Below are 20,805 nucleotides of genomic sequence, written 5' to 3'. Positions count from 1 at the left end.
AACTAATTAAAAGTCCAAAAATACACTTTAAGCACAGATGAATCCAGTGGTTCAATTATATCATATCTTTCTCTGTCTTTTGCTTTTCTCTGTATTGGTTTTCCTCAAGCACATTGTCTTCACAAGAGGAGCTCCTAGAAGATTAAGGCTTATACTTTATATACCTTAGTATAATAAGGTAACCAGAGTGTTAACTAGTTTTCTGCTTCCCTCATTATTCTTGCCAAAATTATGAGGCTAATGTTCAGTTGCTTTGATTGGTCTGCTTAGGTCATGTGCCCTGCCTAAACCAATCACTGCAATGTGCAATACTTTCGTTGGCCAGTCATGAATCATTCTCCCCAGAATGGGATCAGTTAAACCTATTACTAGAAGAAGTAAATTCTTCAATACAACACCAATACCGTTAAAACTTTTCCAGCACTGCACAATTACTAATAAAAATTAAGTGACACTGTTTTTACAGTAGAAATTTCATATCTGACTAGCTCATAGAGGTAGAGTTGGTCTTTAAGAGAGGACAAAGAAGGTGACTCATGGCCATGTGGCTATATTTTAGGAATGCTGCAAATTCCTCCTGCCTAAAATATCTTTTCCATCTGCCAACTACAGTCTTAAATTCCAGTTACACTACTGAGATTCATTGTTCAGGGCCTATAGCAGGGACCCTCCAAGCTTTTTTTGGAAAAAGGCAAATGACTCTTAGCATATATCATCTTTTAATACCTCATATTGGTTACCATATTACCTTATCTGATTGATGATAACAGGCAAGACAATAGTAAGGAGTCCCTCAGAGGAAAAAGTATTCATGGGTTAAAACATCCCAAAGGGCAGATCTGGGATCTGTGTGGCCAGGTTGATAGGAAGAGTGAGGAAAGGGCTGGAAGGTGATGGTGCACTCCAGACACAACCTGTCTAATCTGCAATTTCTCTTGATAACAACACTTAATTATGTCTTAGAACAGGCAACCTATGAGAGGATGTTTGGGAATCTAGTCCCTTTTCTCAACAAAAGAGGTTCCTTATTGGAGACATGGCTGAAGAATGGCATCAGTCCTCAGTCTGCAAGGAGATGATTGGTCATTTAAATATAAGACTGTCACCAGGAGGAACCTTAGACCCTAAGAATTCTCTTGAAGTGCTTCTAGCTTCATAATGGTCTAACAGTTACACAAAGAAGTCTGCAGGGCCCTTGTTGATCTTTTCTAATGAAATTTAAGTGCCAATGTCTAAGGGACTTATTTTTCAGCTAATGCAGTAACAGAAATAGAACAATGTGTGAAAACTAGTGTCCCATGTGATATGGGGCAAGATATTGGCCTTCCTTAAATTATCCCAATTTTGAACTCCTTATAACTAAGTTTCCTGTCTCTCCAGGCCCCTTTCCTATTATATATATCTTCCCCAAAGTTATATTGTTATGTATATATAACAATAAAAATCCTCCCAAAAGTTCAGTAAGACTATGGAAAGAATGAATGAACAAAAGAAGGAAGAGAGATAGATACCCATTTAAACTAATAAAAGTGGTTAGATATAGGAAGGGGAATGCGATGAGAGTAAAAGTGGCAAAATAAAATTTAAAAAGGAAATTTATATATCTATTTTATTATTGCTTGACTTTGGCTTACAATGAGCATTATTTAGGAATCCTTTTAGTAATTTTTGTAAAAGTGGTACTTAACTGATTCTACTAACTAAAAGACATTTGTTCTCACATTTGGGATTTAACTTGAGGAAGGGAGACAGAGTCATCTCCATGGTCTAGATAAGTGCTGACCACACAGATAAAAAAGTGCAACTTATAAATGTCCCCACTGACTGAATTAAGCTTAAAAATAATACTCAAATGATACAAAACCAAGCTGAATAAAAATGCAAGTACTCCAATTCTTTGTTACATCTACTTCCCACCCCCGCCCCCCGCGAAAGAATGAATTACTGCTGTTTTTGAATGTGTCATAAAGATACAGGTTGGTTATGCTACTCTCCTGGACGGGTTTCCATCGGTAATAAATGGTTTTCTGAGAGGTTTGAGTTAAAGCTCTTATGTAAATAGAGAGAGGCTTACATAATGCTCTTTAAACTAGAACTTTGAAGACAATCTGCAGTAGGCATATGAAATCTGTTTGTGCTGCAAATGGCATCTGAAAACTGACAGGAAACCATCCAAGAAGCGGTTTAAGAAAACAGGAAGAATAAACACCCACGGTGCAAACTTCTGATCAATCATTTAACCAAACTTCGAGACTAGAGAATACGTAAGAAGTGTGTCCTAGAGCTTATAATAATGCCACTAGTCACAGTATGTTTTCAGGAGCGCCCAAGAACATTATTCATTGTAAATTTCTATGTAAATTATCCAAGGGCAGGGGCGTTGCTTTGGTCCATGCAGGAGTCAGATGGCGCGAGTTCCCTCCCTGTGAGTTTTGACAGTGCATCAGTGCATCATTTCACGGAAGAGGCTAAACTAGTATTGATTTTCCAATTTCTAAAAGGAGTAAACATTTGGAGCAAAAGAACGTTCTCAGGGACGCGGGGGTTAGTAGGGGGCAGGTCTGCGAAAAGAAGAAACACTATTCAAACCGACAGCGCTGCGGTGACGGGGAGATGTAGCTGTGGGGAGCGAGCGGAAGCTTCTCTGTGTTCAAGTAGCGGGGCTGCAAAGTTCCTTCCACAACAGCTGCGACGTTCTGATTCTGTGGACCTGCCAGGAGAGGCGTTTCCCTGGCCAAAATAGAGCCTTCTTAGGGAGAGGTTTGTGTTTTGTTCCGGAAGGCAGGACTGACTGTCTTCTAGTGGTTTTCACTCTCCTCCACCTTTATTACCCTGAATCCTCCTTAGGCCCTCCCCTCCGAGCTCCTTCCGAGTAAAGTAGAGAGGGAGCGTGGGAGGGAGCAAGCGCACGCTAAGTTTCAAATGTCGCCAGGCTTTCCAGAATCCCCTAGCCCTGGGTGCAGGCGCCTCTCCTGGCCTCGGAGTCCCGCCCCGCTTCCCCGTCCCCACAATCCCAGGGCTCGAGGCTCCGCGGGGAACTGAGGCGGAAATTTTCCAGCCTTAGATACGGGCGGACTAACTTTCAGGTCCACTCCAACCCTGAGATCGGATTCCACTTGATCCTGGAGTTCGCGAAGTAACCGCCAAGTCAGCGCTTGCGTTCCGTAGTGCGCGATGACCCGGCAGCACAGGCTCTTGCCGTGGGGCAAACAGCTGAGGACCAGGGGCGAGCCCGCAGTAGAAGGAGCCGCCCCGCCAGGAGCCTCGGAGAGCATCCCCCCACCCAGTCCTGAACTCCTTCCCGCCACCCCCCGCACTCCCCGTGGGGCTATCCTCCCTTCACCCGCGGACTGCCCCAAGGAATGGGGAACCCGCAGGCAGAGGCCACCCCTCCCCTCGCCCACCCCGCCTCTGCCGTTTCTGTTAACTTTCCTAACACTACCCTTCTTCCCCCGACACGTAAGTCATTATTTACGACCACGTCGACTCGCGCTCACGCACGCCTGCCCTTTTCTCCAGACGCCTAAAGGTGGCTGAATTGAAACACTGACACGTGAAAACTATTCTGACGTCGAATCGCCCGCCTTGAGGTTTTAATCTTGGTCTCTCGTCCCGCCCAACGTTCAGGGCAGCTATCCAAAAGGTCCCCGCATTCCTTGCTGTCCCTAGGAAAGGTGAAGATAGGAGGAAGGGGGAGGCAGCGTGGGGGATGTGAGAGGTCTGGGGCCACACTGTATATCTAGGAGGAAACTCTGAATCCTCATCTCAGGAATGTAAGTCTTTGCGCGGTTTCTAAATCGAATCCATTCTGGCAGTTTTCTTAGGAGCCCGGGTACCCCAAGTGCCAACTTAGGAACTGGGAGAAGGAAGGTGTCACCGCTGACCACCTGTCCTGGTGGGAGGAAGTACTTCTCCCTCTACTCCTCCCTTCTCCCTGCTCCCTCTCCACCAGCAACAGGTTTTCAAGTTGAGGAGACATCCCCCCCTCCAACATCTCTCACTCTCCACTTGTGGCCGAGGCCTGCCTGGTGTTCAACCCAGACAGAGTCAGGCAGACGCTCAGCTGGACGCGCCGGAATGGGCGCCGGTGGCCAGCGTGTTGTGAGATTTCTTAATGTCAGGGCAGTGTTGAGGAAACGGCTGATAAACCTCTAGTAAATCTCTTCACGAAGGAAATGAGTGTTGTTGTCTTGCCTTTTAGTTATGTGTCCCTCATGCCCCCCAAGAAAACAATTTTTCTGTTCCAAACACACTTGGGATCAAGTTTCATCCTTGCACTTGTAGCTTAGACGTTTCTACTATAAAAGACTGTTCGGTGCGTTTTGGTTGGGCGTTACTTGCAGGTGTCTCGCAGCTTAGTTGTCCTGGACTGAGGCACTGACTGGGGACCTAGGCTTGTCTGGGGCAGCTGCAAAAGGTCCCTCTAACACTCCTGGTCTACCTGGAGACTGCCCACCAACTCCCTGCTCTCCAATGATCATTGTTAGTGCATGGTGGAGAACGAGCTTAATTCTCTAATAATATGACCTCCTATTCTGATGCAAAGAAAGAAAGAAAGAAAAACAGTGGATATGGTGGTTAGACACCCCTAAACTCTGAATTCAGAGAAAGAAAACTCTCAACTACTGCCTCTCAGCACTTTGCATTGTATTCCTGAAACCTGGAAATGAAAATAGAAATTGTTTGATGTATGAGGAGACGTTATCTAATTAGGGCGTAAGAAATTTAATCTTTCCAGCATGCAGGTCATATAATTAATGTTAATTTAACGCTCAAATTCTCAGTCATTAATTTTTATTCTCTTAAATGTAGTTTGGCAGGGCCCCCTGATCCATGGCAATGGACTTTACTGGATGTGAGAGCACTCTTGGTCTTAGGAGTGACTCACCACAAACCTACCCATCCCAATGACAAGATCACATCATGTATGCATTATTAAGCCACATAATTGAACGGTCCATAGTTTGCATATCAGACTATTAAAATAATGTGTTTTGCTTTTCTCTGAACACGTATTGTTCAAGCCTCTGCGAATATGTAGTGATTCTGATAATTACCTCCAAATTACTGCAAATGTTCTCTTCATTAACATGATTTCTTTCAAGCATTTTTTAAAATGTGGATATCGTTACGAATTAAGACACTTCTTACAAAGTTATGTGAACTTTTTTTAAAAAAAGGAATTAGTCGTTGGAAAGGAAAGGACATATTTTACAAGGAGGATGTAGAAAAATGCTTTGACTATGCCTTTCAAATGGCTTCCTAAGGTCAAATAAAAGTTTTTCTGTCTAGTTTTTCATGCTGCTTCTAGGCAAAAGGCAGACAGAAAGAAACAAAGAGAGATGGGTGGTAGGGCTGACTTTCAAAGTCACAGGAGAGTAAGAGAGAATCAATTTTTCAAGTTCCAACTATCCACCTCCTTCTGGTATAGATAACTTGTCCCTGCAAATAAAATCTTAACTCATTACCTGAGATATGGCAGACTATATCCCCTTTTAAAAGAACAAGCTCAAAATTTTCTGAAGCAAACAGCTTATTAATTAAATATTACTGCTTCTCCCCTTACTCTTCTGAGCTACACTATTGGAGAAATTATAAGTGGTAAAAAAGACTTCATTGTAACCTTCCCTTCACACACTGTTTTCAAAGTTGAATAGCAAGACATTAAAAAAGAAAAAAAAAACCTACTGCAAAATAAAAGTCTCTTTTAAATGTGAGAAATTTGCATCTACACTTCTTTCTAGTAAGGTTTCCTTTGAGAGATTTTAAAACTCTCCTAACAGGCCATTCTGCCGCTGGTATTGTCGCTCCTCTGTACACTGTCGGCGCCGCGCGCGGGTCCCTCTCCTCAGACCGCGCCTTCAACGCGGAATCGCTGCCATCAGCCCAGGCGGAGAAGGAGTTTCAACCGCTGGGAAGGCATGAGTTGGAGAAAGTTATGGAGAAAGATTTTCTCCTAAACAAAATAGGGGCAAGAAAACAGTTGGGCCCGGGACGAAAGTGGGAGGGTGGCTGGGGCTCTCCGCCCGTCAAGCAGTAAGCTGCCTGGCCGTTCCCTGCGGGGCAGAGCCCCCCTTTCCTTGCTCAGTGACCGGGTCCTCTGGGCCCTTCTCCTCGAGATCGCAGTCGGCTCTCAGGGAAAGGGTGCCAGGCCCCAGGCGGCACTTTTATTTTGGTTGAGAGGAGGGAGGGCTGCTCCCAGGCCCGAGGGAGACGAACTGAGCCTTTCTGTTTGGATTTCCCTCCTCGCTATAGCAACCAGCAGCATCCGGACAAAAATGCGCCCTCCCTGGACAATGGCCCGGCCTCCTGCTTCTCGCCCTCGTCTTCCTCCCCCGGATCGCAGCCAGGACCTGCCTGGGCGCTCTTCGGCCGTGGAACATCCCTCCCCGCCACCCCCACCTCCATCCTTTCCATAGCAGTCCCTCCCGAGGTCAGGCCAGGGCGCTGGGAAGCCTCAGCTCTTGCTCTCTACTCCCACTGATTTCCCTACACCGGCCAAGGCTAGGACACAGGACCTCGCTACCGAGTTCGGGGGCTCCCACTGGGGAGTTCCCTGAGGGGATTGTGTAGGTGACTGGATGGCCCTCAGGAGTTTAAACTCCAGCTTTTTCCAGGGTTAAAAAAAATTAGAAAAATGCATAGAGCAGACTACACCTCTCCTCCGCCCAACACACACACACACACACACACACACACACACACACACACACACACACACATTAATATAAGCACCCCAGACCGAAGTACTAGACATGATCTCTGACTTTCTTTCACTCTCCCAAGGTTAATTAAGTTCCCTTCCACGAACTGAGCTCCGCGCCTATTCATTATTCTCTCCGTCTGACCTAGGGCGTTAATATGATCAGGCCTATGACTCGGCCGTGTTCTGTGTTCCTATTTTGCATTTAATGCTGGGACCTGGCTGCCCTAGATTACCATGGAAAACTCTCAGAAAAGACAAGAGGAGCCAGGAGGTCTCCCTGCTCCAATCTGCCTAAGGCTTCCTCTTCCTGCCTCTTCTTGCGGCCAATGTCTGTCCCTATGTTCCCAGGACCCAAATTCTGGAAACCTGTCTTTAAAAATACAGTTATCCCTAACTTTATGAGGTTCAAAGGCTGTCTAGAAAGATAGATTCGAAACTCTGAGAACTAGCAGAAGATCCTGGCCCACAGTTATTACCGCTGTGGTTAACTGCTCTCCAGAAAAGCATCTCTCCTGCCCGTGCTCTCCCAACGATCTCCCCCCCGCCCCACTCGCCCCCCGCCGTCCTCCTGGACACTGAGGACACAATTGTTAAGTGCACTCGTACACTTCAGAAGGATTTGCATTCGTGCTGTGGGCAGGCAGAATAAGAAAACTGAAGTCAAACTTCAACCAAATACAGTTAGGGACGGAGCAACAGCCCTAGCCCTTGGAAATGGCTTCAGTGAAATAACTGAGTACACCCTCCTCCCACTTCCTCAGTCCGCGCCTGTGCACAGGTGTATGTAAGTGCAGTCGTCCCTTGCTCGCCTTCCTCTTCACAAATTGCTCCAGAGGATGAGAAACCAGGAGCTCCAGCAAGAGCTCCACGTCAGTAAATTTCCAAATGCTTTAGAGCTAAGGAGGTTTGTGTTGAAATCGCTTTAATTTATCAAAGAGTTGTCATCCCCTGCTGGTGGCCAGCCATCCACCTGCTTTAAGGCTAGGGGGAGAAAATGCGAGCGTGCCTGTGTGTGCGTGCGCGCGCACACACAGACACCTTTAGGCTTCATTGTTAAGAGGTCATTTAACTGTTAGTCCTTTGAAAATGAAAATGCAGAAAGCGAACTAGAAGCCAATTGTCTCCTGTTCTTTTTCTGAGATTTTGGTTCTGTTTCTGAGATTTTGTATAAACAAGCTATATTAACTCCTCCAAACAGAATTTATCTTACACAGTGATGGAATGCTGCCTTTATGTTTTCTCCCTCCTAAGGCCTCATATTCACCGCTCAGGATTTAGCAGGCTTCCTTTGATAAATTACTCAAAGTAATCCTTGAAACAGCTAGACTATCTGGGTGACGTGGTGTTAGATGTCTTCAAGCCATCCCTGTCTATAATATATTCACTTGCAGACTACAAAAGGGGGCACTGATTTTAATCATATTGAAGAAAAAGGAAAAGAGATTAGTATCTATAAATACAGATAATTTTATATCTAATACTGAATTAAGAACATTACATTTCACTGGTTTACACACTAGTGAAAGTAAAATAGAATTGTTTGTTTGTGAGGTATGGACAGAGTTGCCAAGCATATGACGTAGGGAGTTTCAACTTTCAGAAACTTTAATTCTTCAGGACCTTTCATGACATGGGGACAGATGCACATTTAGGAATTTGCAAAATGTAGGTATAGCTAGTAACATACAAATTTATATGGAAGCTTTATTTCTTTAGGAGAAAATGTGCTGCTGTGTAATTAAAGATATTAAGTTCTTTTTTTTTTTTTTTTTTTGGTAAATGTTTATTATGTTTCTACAAGAACCAGCAACTTGGAAATGCATTTTCCATGTTCCTTATAAATGCATCACCCAAGGATGAAGTTCTTGAAGCTTTAAGGCAGTTTTCATTAAAGCCACCAACTGCCTTTTTGTGTGGATTGGCTGTGCAAAGCTGTAGCTCTGAAGCTGGAGCCTCAGTTTTGACATTCTGCAGGCCCTTAGCAAAGAAGTTCCACTCAGAGGTTGAAGGGGGATCTTACCAAATCAAACAGCTTTTGGGGACTGGCAGAAAAGCAGAAAGCACAGGAATAAATGACTGAGACAAGGCTTTTTAAAAAGAGGCGGGGGGGGGACATTCAAACACGCTCCTCCAAGGTGGATATATGAAAAAAGAAACAGCAGTTTATTTTTCTAGATTTACCTAGGTTTAAACCAGCTGCTACCTCCACTCCCCCAATGGCCATCTCCTAAGAAAATTCTTTGTTTTCTTTTGTTTCCTCATTTCTGTTATCCTGGGACTACATAAATAAGAAAAAAATAAGATCAAATGAATACCATTTCACCTCTATTTTAGTAATTGCGTGCCTCCAGCTCAATGTATGGGAGTGGTCATGCTGGGTTTTCTGCCAACTCCTGGTTTATAGAAATAAAAAAATACGATTTTACATAGGGTGTGAGTGTGTTTACTAGATGAAGGAGTTAATAAATTAGAGTTCAAGTTACAGTGCGTGGACTGATCGATAACTGTTACTCAGGTGGAAATTTGGAGGGGTTGTGTCAAGGTGCTGGGTGCTGATGAGACCCAGGTCCGGCTCACTATCTCGAGGAGGGTGAAAGTGTGAGAGATAATATGTGTATCTTTTTGGTGTAGTTCGGTTATTCTAGGATGTTTCTCCTCCACCCAGCGCACCCGGGCAAGAAGGAGTCGGCTCCGTTTATTCAGACAAGTCCAGCTCAGGGTACTGACTGAGTAGAGGTTCCTCCGGACCTGGGAGAAGAAACTGGGCTGGCGCCAGCATCTCCTCACAGGTGCCTTCATCCTGTCCTTGCGGAGGGGCTTAGGACACGCGGCAGTCCGCTCCCCGAGGCTGCGAGGCCCGCAGGAACTGCCTGCTCAGCCATTGTCCTAGCGAGTGATCTCAAGGAGCTGCGCTGGAGTGAGGGAGATATCAAGACACCTTGTCAGTTCAAAGCATTTTGGCGTTGTTTGAAATCCTCTCTACGTCAACGTAAGCAGCCTCTGTATTTGAACAGCTGCTTTGAACAGTGAAAGGGAATGAGCTGAATCAAAACCTGGAGGTGTCTGCCCGAGACACCTTCAATGTGCTTTTATGCGGGAGGAGAATGGCAGGCAGACGAGCGGACTCTGCCCTGACAGGGTCAGCCCAAAGAATGGGCCCCTCGAGCGCAGGACGGGGGAGGAACAGGTGGAGAGGCCCCCATCTGGACCTAAAGCCTGCGAGAGCTCAGGTTTCTCGAGCCCCAAAGAAGTGCCGCGTCGGGAGGCAGTCAAGGAAGCCCAGGCTGCTCAGAACCCGGCGTTCGCGCCAACCGGGCCCCCGGGCGTCTGGAGGGGAGGCGGCGGTAGCTCGGTGGGGAGGTGGTGCTCAGAGCCGCAGTGCGTGCCCAGCCCCGCCCGCCCGGCGATTGGCCGAGCTCCGGGGTGGGGGTGGGGTGCAGAGACTGAGGCCCCGGTAGGCTATCGCTTTGTGTACTCCCGGGGATTTATTGGGCATATTAAACCCTGTTGGGAACATTTTGGCTCCTCGACCACCGGCGAAATGAGACGGGGGTGGAGGGTGGAGTGGAGACCTGAGACGTCAACGTGGGAAGGATCTCAGCATTAATCGCCAGTGATGTCCCATCGCAGACAGGAAGTTTTGATGTACACGTGCAGCCTATTCTTGTCCCCTCACACTAGCGCCCTTTGCCTGGAGGAGGGCAGGGGTTGGGTTGGGGTGTGGAGAGAAAGATAAGAGGAGGAGGAAGTTTTAAATTGATTCAGAGCCAGGCCCCCTCAGTTCTCTTGGAGATGTGTTTGGAAACTTCTCTTCCCTCTAGTGTATCATCCTATGGGCTGCAGAAGGCCTTGTCCCTCGAGAAACGTGAAATTAAATCCAGAGAAAAGCAGACACCTGCCCCAGAAAGGTCTGGGAGAAGTATGAGCTGCTTAGCATTCGGACGTACAGGACTGAATTCTTCTGTGCGTGGGAGCTCTGAGCTCCCAGGTCCGGGAAAAGATAGGCACGGAGGGTCAGGAGAAGATGCGGCTAGCGGGCTGCCTGTGAGCTCCCAGAGGCCCAGGGAAAACCACGAGCCTCGCCCAGGGGACGCAGGGCCGAAGCTGGGAGAAGGCAGTTCTGCCCTCCACCCAGTCCCTTCGCTCGCGGTTGAGAAGCCGCGGGCACCAGCCGCCGAGTCTGCGCGCTGAGGCTCGGACTTTTTCATTTTTTCCTAGCTGAGCAAAGTTATGGGATTCCTAGCAGCCCCCAGGCGCGGGGCCAGAGTGGCCCCGCGCTTGCGCTGGGACAGAGCGACACGCTGTGTGTGTCCTCGCCTTGCCGCGCGGGTGCGCGCGTGGAGGGGGGTGCAGGTCCGTCCTGCTGGCGGACTGTGGGCTGGCCCCTCCCCTATCCATTTCTCTCCCACACACACGCTCATAAACACAGGACACGTGGAAATTCTCAGCCAAAGCGTCTTGCCCGGGCGGTTGCTCAGCATGGTGATTTATAAACAGCTCAGCCACTCTCCAAAGAGCATGGCTCCTTGTTAGTAATGATGAATTTTCTGGCCCGCTCCAGTCCGCTGTCTAGAATGAGATGCTCAGAGGCCCCAAAATGCTCCCTCTAAGCGTTGATTTGGCTATCCCTCTCTTGCCCACTACCGCCGCAGAACCAGCGACAGAGCCAGGGGTGAGAGGTGGGGACGCGATCCAGGTTCCCTGAGGTCTGTCATTCCCTTCCTGGCAGTAACTTTTGATTTGCTTTACAGCGCCCAAGTATACACCTCGCCCTGGGTAGCGGTCACACCGCTTCAGCCTGGGTCCCCGCCTGGGTTCTAGCTACGGAACTTGCAGGCTCTGAAACTGACAGGAGGCACCTGCTCCGGGCGGCTAAGGAACTGACGGCGCGAGGCGCCCGCGCTCCGTAGAGCGGCGCTGCTGGTGCACGGTCCCGTAATCTTGCTCAGGAGTTCACCACTGAAAGCTGAACTAGGAGCTTGGCCAGGGAGCGCCAAAGACAAACTAACCCTACCCGCTGGCACCCACAGAAGTTACTGATTAGGAAGGTTCCCCTGGCATCAGCCCATTTGTTTCACACACTCTTCCTCCCTTCCGAAGCGGCTAAATGAAAAGTTGCACGGATCAGCGGTAGGAGCGCTGGGAATCGCGCACGCAGCCTTTCGGCGCGGCTTCCCGGAGCGGCCTTTGGCGACTGCGCCGCCCCACGAGGCCGCACACCCCTCGCCAGCACTCCTGCAGCCTCGCACAAGGCGGAGCCCATGCAGGCTTCTAGTTTTCTAAACCAAAAACTGCGCGCGTGTGAATCTGACGGAGAGACTTTAGAGTTTTGTTTTGTTTTCAATTCAGACCACTGCGCTGTCAGAACAAGCAACTCCGAGCCTTGACTGGAGTGACTTACAAGCCGCGGCGCCGGCTGAGCCTGCCTCTCTTGGAGTTCTTTCGCAAAGGGACTGGGAGACCATTGGGCTTGGAACCTAAAAGGAAGAGAGCCTGTGCTAGCCACGGGGTAGACGGGAAGGAGAAGAGCTTTATTGGGGCAGAAGTGTCCGCACACCCTGGAGCAAGAGACACTTGAGCACTGAAATTCTACCCGTGGGATGCAAGGAGACTTGAATAGGGGAACAAGTCTGGCTCTTGACTCTAGGTTTAGGAGAAACTGTGTGTGTCCCTAGGTGAATAAAAATCCGACTCCTACTGGCTCGCTGTGACCCAGCTTTTCTTTTACTCTCTCCGTTCCCCTCCTCTCAAAGCCCTATGGGGAAGAGAAAGTGGACACCACCTTCCCCCACCCCCCCGCCCCAATCCAAGTCTTCCAAGTGTCTGAGGTCGATAAGAGCACCGGGACCGCCCCCCTGCCCGGCTTTTCTGCCTGGGAGACAGATGGGGGGCGGGGCCCATCCCAGAGAGGACGGAGGAGGCCCTGGGTGAGGAATAAGGGGGGTGAGAACTGAGAGAATCTGAATCAGGAGGCGAAGGGGACTGGGAGGAGGTCTAGGAGGACTCGGAGCCCGGAGGAGGAGGAGGGAGTAGCCCTGCGCCAATCAGTGGTGCCGGCCTGGGAGGTTGCTAGCGGTATCCACGTAAATCAAAGGGCGCGGAGCCAATGGGAGGGGGCGGAGGGGGCGGGGCCCAGGCGCGTGCCGCTGCGAGCCGGCGCTGCCAAGAGAGCGGGAGAGAGCTGGAGAGAGCAGGGAGAGGGGGGAGCGCCGAGCTAGTCAGAGAGTGAGCGAGAGCGAGAAGGAGGGAGAGAAGGAGAAAGAGAGCGAGGGCGCGCGGGCGGGCGGGAGGCGGCGGCGGCGGCGGCAGCAGCAGTAATAGCAGGAGCAGCAACAGAAGGCGTCGGAGCGGGCGTCGGAGCTGCCCGCTGGGGGAGAGAGAGGAGAGAGAAAGAGCGAGCGACAAGAGGGAGCCCGAGGCGAAAAAGTAACTGTCAAATGCGCGGCTCCTTTAACCGGAGCGCTCAGTCCGGCTCCGAGAGTCATGGCGACCGCAGCGTCTAACCACTACAGCCTGCTCACCTCCAGCGCCTCCATCGTTCACGCCGAGCCGCCCGGCGGCATGCAGCAGGGCGCGGGGGGCTACCGCGAAGCGCAGAGCCTGGTGCAGGGCGACTACGGCGCGCTGCAGAGCAACGGACACCCGCTCAGCCACGCTCACCAGTGGATCACCGCGCTGTCCCACGGCGGCGGCGGCGGGGGCGGCGGCGGCGGCGGGGGGGGCGGGGGCGGCGGCGGGGGCGGCGGCGACGGCTCCCCGTGGTCCACCAGCCCCCTGGGCCAGCCGGACATCAAGCCCTCGGTGGTGGTGCAGCAGGGCGGCCGCGGCGACGAGCTGCACGGGCCGGGCGCCCTGCAGCAGCAGCACCAGCAGCAGCAGCAGCAACAGCAGCAGCAACAGCAGCAACAGCAGCAGCAGCAGCAGCAACAGCGGCCGCCGCATCTGGTGCACCACGCTGCTAACCACCACCCGGGGCCCGGGGCATGGCGGAGCGCGGCGGCTGCAGCGCACCTCCCACCCTCCATGGGAGCGTCCAACGGCGGCTTGCTCTACTCGCAGCCCAGCTTCACCGTGAACGGCATGCTGGGCGCCGGCGGGCAGCCGGCCGGGCTGCACCACCACGGCCTGCGGGACGCGCACGACGAGCCGCACCATGCCGACCACCACCCGCACCCGCACTCGCACCCGCACCAGCAGCCGCCGCCCCCGCCGCCCCCACAGGGTCCGCCTGGCCACCCAGGCGCGCACCACGACCCGCACTCGGACGAGGACACGCCGACCTCGGACGACCTGGAGCAGTTCGCCAAGCAGTTCAAGCAGCGGCGGATCAAACTGGGATTTACCCAAGCGGACGTGGGGCTGGCGCTGGGTACCCTGTATGGCAACGTGTTCTCGCAGACCACCATCTGCAGGTTTGAGGCCCTGCAGCTGAGCTTCAAGAACATGTGCAAGCTGAAGCCTTTGTTGAACAAGTGGTTGGAGGAGGCGGACTCGTCCTCGGGCAGCCCCACGAGCATAGACAAGATCGCAGCGCAAGGGCGCAAGCGGAAAAAGCGGACCTCCATCGAGGTGAGCGTCAAGGGGGCTCTGGAGAGCCATTTCCTCAAATGCCCCAAGCCCTCGGCCCAGGAGATCACCTCCCTCGCGGACAGCTTACAGCTGGAGAAGGAGGTGGTGAGAGTTTGGTTTTGTAACAGGAGACAGAAAGAGAAAAGGATGACCCCTCCCGGAGGGACTCTGCCGGGCGCCGAGGATGTGTACGGGGGGAGTAGGGACACGCCACCACACCACGGGGTGCAGACGCCCGTCCAGTGAACTCGAGCGGGGGGGAGGGGCAGAGCGCGGGGCTCCCCCTCCCCTTCGGTCCTTGGCCCTTTCCCGGCCCTCTTGTTCCCTCTCTAACTTCTGATTGTTCTTTTATTTTTAATTATTATTTCCCCGTCCCTTAAAAAGAAAAAAAAAAATTAAGGAAAAAGGAAAGCAACTAAGACACTGGACTATCCTTTAAAGGTAGCAGGTGTAATGATGTGTTTTGACCTTTGCAGGCGAGTAACTAGGCAATGGAGTGGAGTGTCTCCTGGAGAGAGTGAGGAGAGTGTGTGATAGATAGAAAGTGAGAGAGAGAGATAGAGAGATGGCAAGCACTGAGATAAATACCTGGCAAAACTAAATAAATTACCAAAAAGGAAAAAAATGTCCACGAAACCATGATAAACACAAAACGCAGCTTCCTGATGCTTGGAGTTGGCACATGCTGCTGTGTTTATTTGATGTAGATTCCCATCAGGAAAGAGGAAAAAATACACACTTTCTCTGATATAGGCAAAATTTAACCACATAAATTTGCACTGCAAGAAAATCGAAGTTTACATGAACAAATTCGTGAACATATTTTCTCTTTCTCCCTACCGTTAATTTGGGAATTGCCGTTTGGGTGGATTTTGTTTTGTTTTGCTTTATTCATCTGAGAGTTGAAGCCAGCTCTTGGCCACTCTCCATTTCTAATGTTCTTGTGTTGCCCCTTGTTCTTACTGTTTGTGAACTTTGGTTACCTTCAGATTCCCCTTATGTGGGTGTAACATCTATTTGTTCCTCCTACCAAAGCAAAACGATTGGCTTCATACAAAATAGATAATTCTTTGCTTTCAAGAAATGTGCATGGTCTACCTGCTTTGTCCAAGGCAAGAATCCAGTTTGGAATATAAAAATAAGGGTCAAGCATTGGTTGTTGTTTCCAGCCACAAAGTAAACTTCATTTTCAGGCAGTGTTTCTGGGGGAGGTTATGGAGGGAAGAAAAAAGAAAAATCGATAGTGAGTGACTGATTGCTTCATTTTATCAGGCGGGCCCATTGTGAAAGAGCTCAGAGGAAATGTGGAGGTTAAATATATTCCCAGAGTTGTCCAGCAGAAAGAAAGTGGCACTTTGAAGAGAACTAGGGAAATATATAGCTTCAGATATCCCTATATAGTTCTCTACCTTCAGTTTTAATAACAATTACGAAGAATTATTTGTGCTGACAGCAGCAGTAAACTTTGTTTCTCTAATATTTTTTTACATTAAAAAAATGATCCAGGAACTTAATAGTGTATGCATAAAACTGTGTTTTTTAACACACAAATACCCACAGCATACACAGATGATCTCCACAAAGTAGACAGGTTTTGTCTTCACTAGCTCATTTGCTTATTAAGTTATATTTAGGGTCCCACACCCTCTTTTCCTGTAATTTATTGCAGAATATACCACTTTGACTTGGACAGCTTTCTCCCCCCTCTTTCACTGAGGAAGTCAAATGAAGTGGAAAAAAAAATGCCATTTTCAATCCTTCCTTTCTCCCCTTTGTTAATAGTTTTAAGTGCATTTTTGACCTTATCTTGATGGAAAATGGTTAACTCCAAACACAAAAGACTCTACTGGAAAGTGTAGGTGAAAAAACTTGTAACTGTATTGAAAATAAATACCATTAAACTGTGATCAGTTAAAATTTAAAAGAAAAATCAGCACAAAAGGGCACTAAAAGGGAAAACACTTTTTATTAATCTTAAAAGTTTGGGGGTTTTTTTCCAGTTAGGTATTAGATAAATTTTTATTTTAAAAAATGAAATTCTCACTACCATAAAATTATGGTTCAGCATCAGATTAGCATTGCACTCAGTAGTCTTTAAGGTTTTAGGAAATATGCTTTATATTGTCTTTTCAAACACCTGTGATTGTTTCATTTTCAATGTTTTTGCAAGATAAATGGTGACTTATAATGGGCATATTTATTTGCCTGTATTTCATTTCCCCCAATGAATGTCACAAGGAGATGGGCACGGAGCTGCTTCTGGTGCATCATGCTGCTCGTTCCTGAGGTATGGGGACTGGCCTTTAGTGAAGCAATCCAGAGCAGGGCAAATAGCCACTGGTAAAGGGAGGAAATGAATTTTCAAATACTTATTACCAAGTAGGTAAGGTCAGAAGCTGGAGTTCAGAGGATATGTCTACAGCTTCTCTGACTCTTATAGGTTTACTAAGATGAAAGTTACCACTGAACCTTACCACTATGTATATATGTTTAATATCTGTCTTTTGAAATGCAGAAATAGTTTAAATGTTTCTTTGTCTATTTTTCTTTTTTTTTAATGCTACCCAGGGAAATATTTTCATATCATTTTTAAGTGGCCTGCCTCAATGTATATTTATTTCTTTTGAAGCAAAAAGGTTCTGGAAACTGTTTTTCTGTAGCTTTAAATGAATAGGTGAGCAAAATCTATATGGGATGTAATTTTTTTGTTCAGTCTCTTAAAAAATACTTTGTTTTGGTACATTTGGTTGTGCTTGTGGGGAAAAATAAAAACGCAGAGATCCTTATATATTTATGTTAAAGTAATATTTTATTATCTACATAAAACAGAAATGCACAATACCTTCATAGTTTGTTCTAATTATTGAAATATCTTTATTTTATTTTTAAAGATAGTGCCAAGTTTTAAGGGGGGAAAACCCTAGACTTTAAATTGACTGAGTTGAGTTGTGTGTAAAACACTTCCCTTCCTTTATACTTCATAAAGTTTTGGAATAAATTTTATGCATATACCGCCAGATTTCATGTTCATAACTTTCAGAGGCTTTTTTTTTTTTTTTTTTTTTTTTTTTTTTGTAATGGGGACTACTGGTCTAATTCACTTTTCTTTGCAAAAACTGTCAGTCCCAAATCTTTCAGCCACTATGCCTGTAGCATTAAATTGAAATGGTCATTGGGTTTGAGCTTCAATTTGTTTGCCATTTCATGGTCCTACAAAGAGATGTTTGTCCCCTTTAAATATATGCAGATATGCCTGCATCTTCTTTTCAGGTTATCTGTACCTTATTCAATTGTGCTGTTTTGGAGATCATCAGTGGAACTAGGTGGATTTTAATCTCTACCCACAGATCCTCACATAATTTGGGATCTACAGAACAGCAGGATTTAGGAGATTATTATTTTTAATAATTTATGAATATCTCTCAACAAAGAATAACCCTGATAGTATGCTATTGTATGTTTACCAAATGATTAGAGGTAGATCCTATACATTATTCCTGTTTAGTTTGTGTAAAAAGATGAATTTTACAATGGTTTATACAATTGTGTCTCTTTTTCATTAGGCATACAAACAGACTTTAATGCAAGTAAAAAATTAAAAAAAAAGAACATATGGGAGAGATTCAAGCCATAATGCTAATAACAGATTGTTTCAGACAATCTTAGATGAAACAGTACACTTACCAAAATCCGTTTTAAGGTTAGTGAGAATTTCAAGCAGTGTTGAATCAGTTTACAAGTTTGCTGATGTATTTAAAGCCCTTCTTGGAACATTGGTTTAAGTATAAATGTCCATTTTGAAAGGTAGTTTCTGGGCTTATTACATCTGATCATCTTTTCTAACTCCTAGTCAATATTACATGGGTCTCAAACAGATTCAGCCAAATGATCTTATCAATAGTCTGAACGAGAAGTGACAGAAAGAAGAAGTGTTTTGTGACCGCAGACATGCTGATGGGTAAAATGTTTAAACTGGGTATAGATTTGAGTTATGGGTCAATATTCTTCCCCACTGCAGGCAGAAAACAAGCAGCATCTGCCCTCTGCAGGGCATTTTAGTGGACCTTGAGAAGGCATTTTTGTTCTTAGCCACAGGGCCTGCTGACTGGAAACCATCACATGTTAAATGTGCGCACCATGGTTTTGACCCATGCTTGCTGTTCAGATCCTAAGGCTACTCGGGGAGTTTCCACACTGTTTTGGGAATATATTACACATTAAGGTGGAAAACCCCCATCACTGCCACTGGGAGAAATTTGTGGGACAGTTGCCCCTAAGATGTTGGCTAGCCACAACAACAAACCCTTTCTTTCTCCTAACACAATGCAGAATACAGCTATTCCAAAGACCTCTCGTGTTTCCTCAAAATATGTTACTTTTAATATTTATGTAATAATATGGGGGAGAAACGATCATGTGAAAACGAGTTATGTGAAGGTCAGATGGAGGGAATAGCCACAAATATTATTATGCTTAACAGTCCTAAACATTCTCGGTTCCCACGAAGTAACTGCCTTTATATTTCAGATGGTAGCAACAAAAGCATTCTTCTCTTCCCCTTTCCCTCCTGCTCCTACCAGTGGAGGCCACACACTGGTTGGCAAAATTTTCTAGTGAAATGGCTTTGGTAAAGGCACTCATCTACCTTCTTATTTTTTCAAAAGCAACTAATAAAGAGATGCAACAGCAACAGTAGGGGAGGTAGGTGGCATTTGGGTGCAATAGTACCTGCACATATGTCTATATGCTGCATTCATTTGCCTTTCACTTGCCTTTCACTTGCCTTACTTTGGAGGCAGCTTGGGTAGTGCTGGGAAGTGGGTTAAATTATCTTTTTATCACTAGTCTCTGTGATTTGTCTTTGTTGATTTTTCAATCAGTTTATAGAACTCTGTTCTAGATTCTACTGAATTTCTACACAAGTTTAAAAATGAGGTAAAGAACGGAACTTGTACAAAAAAAGAAAGAAGGCTGGTGAAGTGAGGGTCAAAGGTAAAAGTGATTCTTTGGATCTGCTTGTATATTTCAGTGAGTAAGGCAAAGGACAGTGTTTATTTAAAATGAAAGAAAAAGATGCATCTTGAAGTACTTCGAATCTTGATATTATAACTAAATGGAATGTACAACTAAGTTTTATATAAACATTTTCCCTGTTTAGGAAAGTTTACTTTTCAATGATGCATAGTCTTTTAACAGGGGGCAGATGGCAGTAGGAGAGAATCCGGGCTTCTGATACCTATTCCCACCATTCGATTCAGGATGGGAAACAAGGCAAAAGTGGCAAGGGGTCTGCCACCAGCTAACCAGTCATGAAATTAACTGGCCCAGGTTTCAGAAGGTGGGCCAGTGTTATTTCAATGCCTCCTTATCAGGCAGGTATGAGGGTATCAGAAAATGGCTTTTTTAGTTTTCCTAAGGCCTTGCTTGGCAGATAACGAGATAAGGAAACAATGAATATTTTCACTTTTTTTTTTTTTTTTTTTTTGGTGTTTGGTGGGAAACTAGGAAATTTGTTCCCTCCTTTAAAAGAAGAAAAGTTAACAAACTTCATCATATAGTACCTTCCTTTATCTTAATGACACCTCTGCTTGACTTAGAGGTTTTAGAAATGATTTCATATCCCATCAAAACAATCCTGGCCTCTTTTATTGTTCCTAGAATTCCGATTGTTGGTAACATTAAGTTGTATTTCTTCTTTTTTAAGTTTAAAATGTTATTTAATATGCCAGTAAAAGTGCATCTATATCCTAAAGTTTATTCCTTCCACGTCTTTCTGAGTTCTTATAGCTCTTTGTCTGGGAGTTGGGGAGGGCGACTTCCATAGGCGGTTTGTGCCTGAAGAGCCTAGGCTCCAGTGATCTCTAGTTGGCGGCAAACAGCTCTCTGCTCTCAGAATGGGGAGCTGTAATCTAGAAAAAAGAAGGAAATAAATCCCCCACAAAGACGTAGTTGTCACCAGTTTTAGGAAGACAGGGGAGTCCTAGAACTCCATCTGAGGGATATAGAAAGGATTTTGATTGTTATGGAATGTATACGATTAACTTTGTGTGTGGAGCAACAGCAGTAGGAAACCTCACTGTGGAGTGAATTTGAATTTGCGTCCTTTTTGTATTTGGGTCATATATTTTTCCTCCCACCAGTGTTTCCTCTGGGTTTGTTGTTTAAAAAGAAAAAAAAAAAAGCCATGCACCAAAAAATATGGCCACAGAGAGTTTGGCAGGAGGATGGGAAAAAGAAAGTTTCTTGTGGATTTGTAACACAAATTAGCCGTGGTAAATCACTGGGCTTCAAGTTTCAGGCACATCTATGTGGAAAGTGTTGGGAGTTCTTTTCCTCCTCCTGTTAAGAAATCTCATTTTGTCAGAGGAATTTTCGTGTTCCACAGCACGTGATTCTGGAGACAATTATTTGACATTAATAATTTTTTTGTTGATGTTGTTCCTCTAACAAATATTCCTTCAAAGTGGGTGCCGCGCCTGGACGAGTCGGATGAGTGTGCTGCCGGCCAGCATCTGCTCCCTGCCCAGTCG

At 46.7% G+C, this 20,805-nt stretch overlaps 1 protein-coding gene across 1 annotated transcript; it reads left to right on the top strand.

The window, feature by feature from the left end:
• Positions 1 to 12,881: 12,881 nt before the first annotated feature.
• POU3F2 (POU class 3 homeobox 2) lies at positions 12,882 to 20,020 on the top strand. The gene has a single exon (XM_021665549.2). The coding sequence runs from the start codon at positions 13,190 to 13,192 to the stop codon at positions 14,519 to 14,521; it is 1,332 nt and encodes a 443-aa protein (XP_021521224.2). The 5' UTR covers positions 12,882 to 13,189; the 3' UTR covers positions 14,522 to 20,020.
• Positions 20,021 to 20,805: the final 785 nt, after the last annotated feature.

The sequence above is a fragment of the Aotus nancymaae genome, unplaced genomic scaffold (genome assembly GCF_030222135.1).
Source record: "Aotus nancymaae isolate 86718 unplaced genomic scaffold, 86718_ANA_hifiasm-v0.15.2.pri h1tg000040l, whole genome shotgun sequence".
NCBI classification, from domain to species: Eukaryota; Metazoa; Chordata; class Mammalia; order Primates; family Aotidae; genus Aotus; species Aotus nancymaae.
Note: the sequence above shows the minus strand (reverse complement) of the source record. Positions and strands in the feature narration are given on the sequence as shown.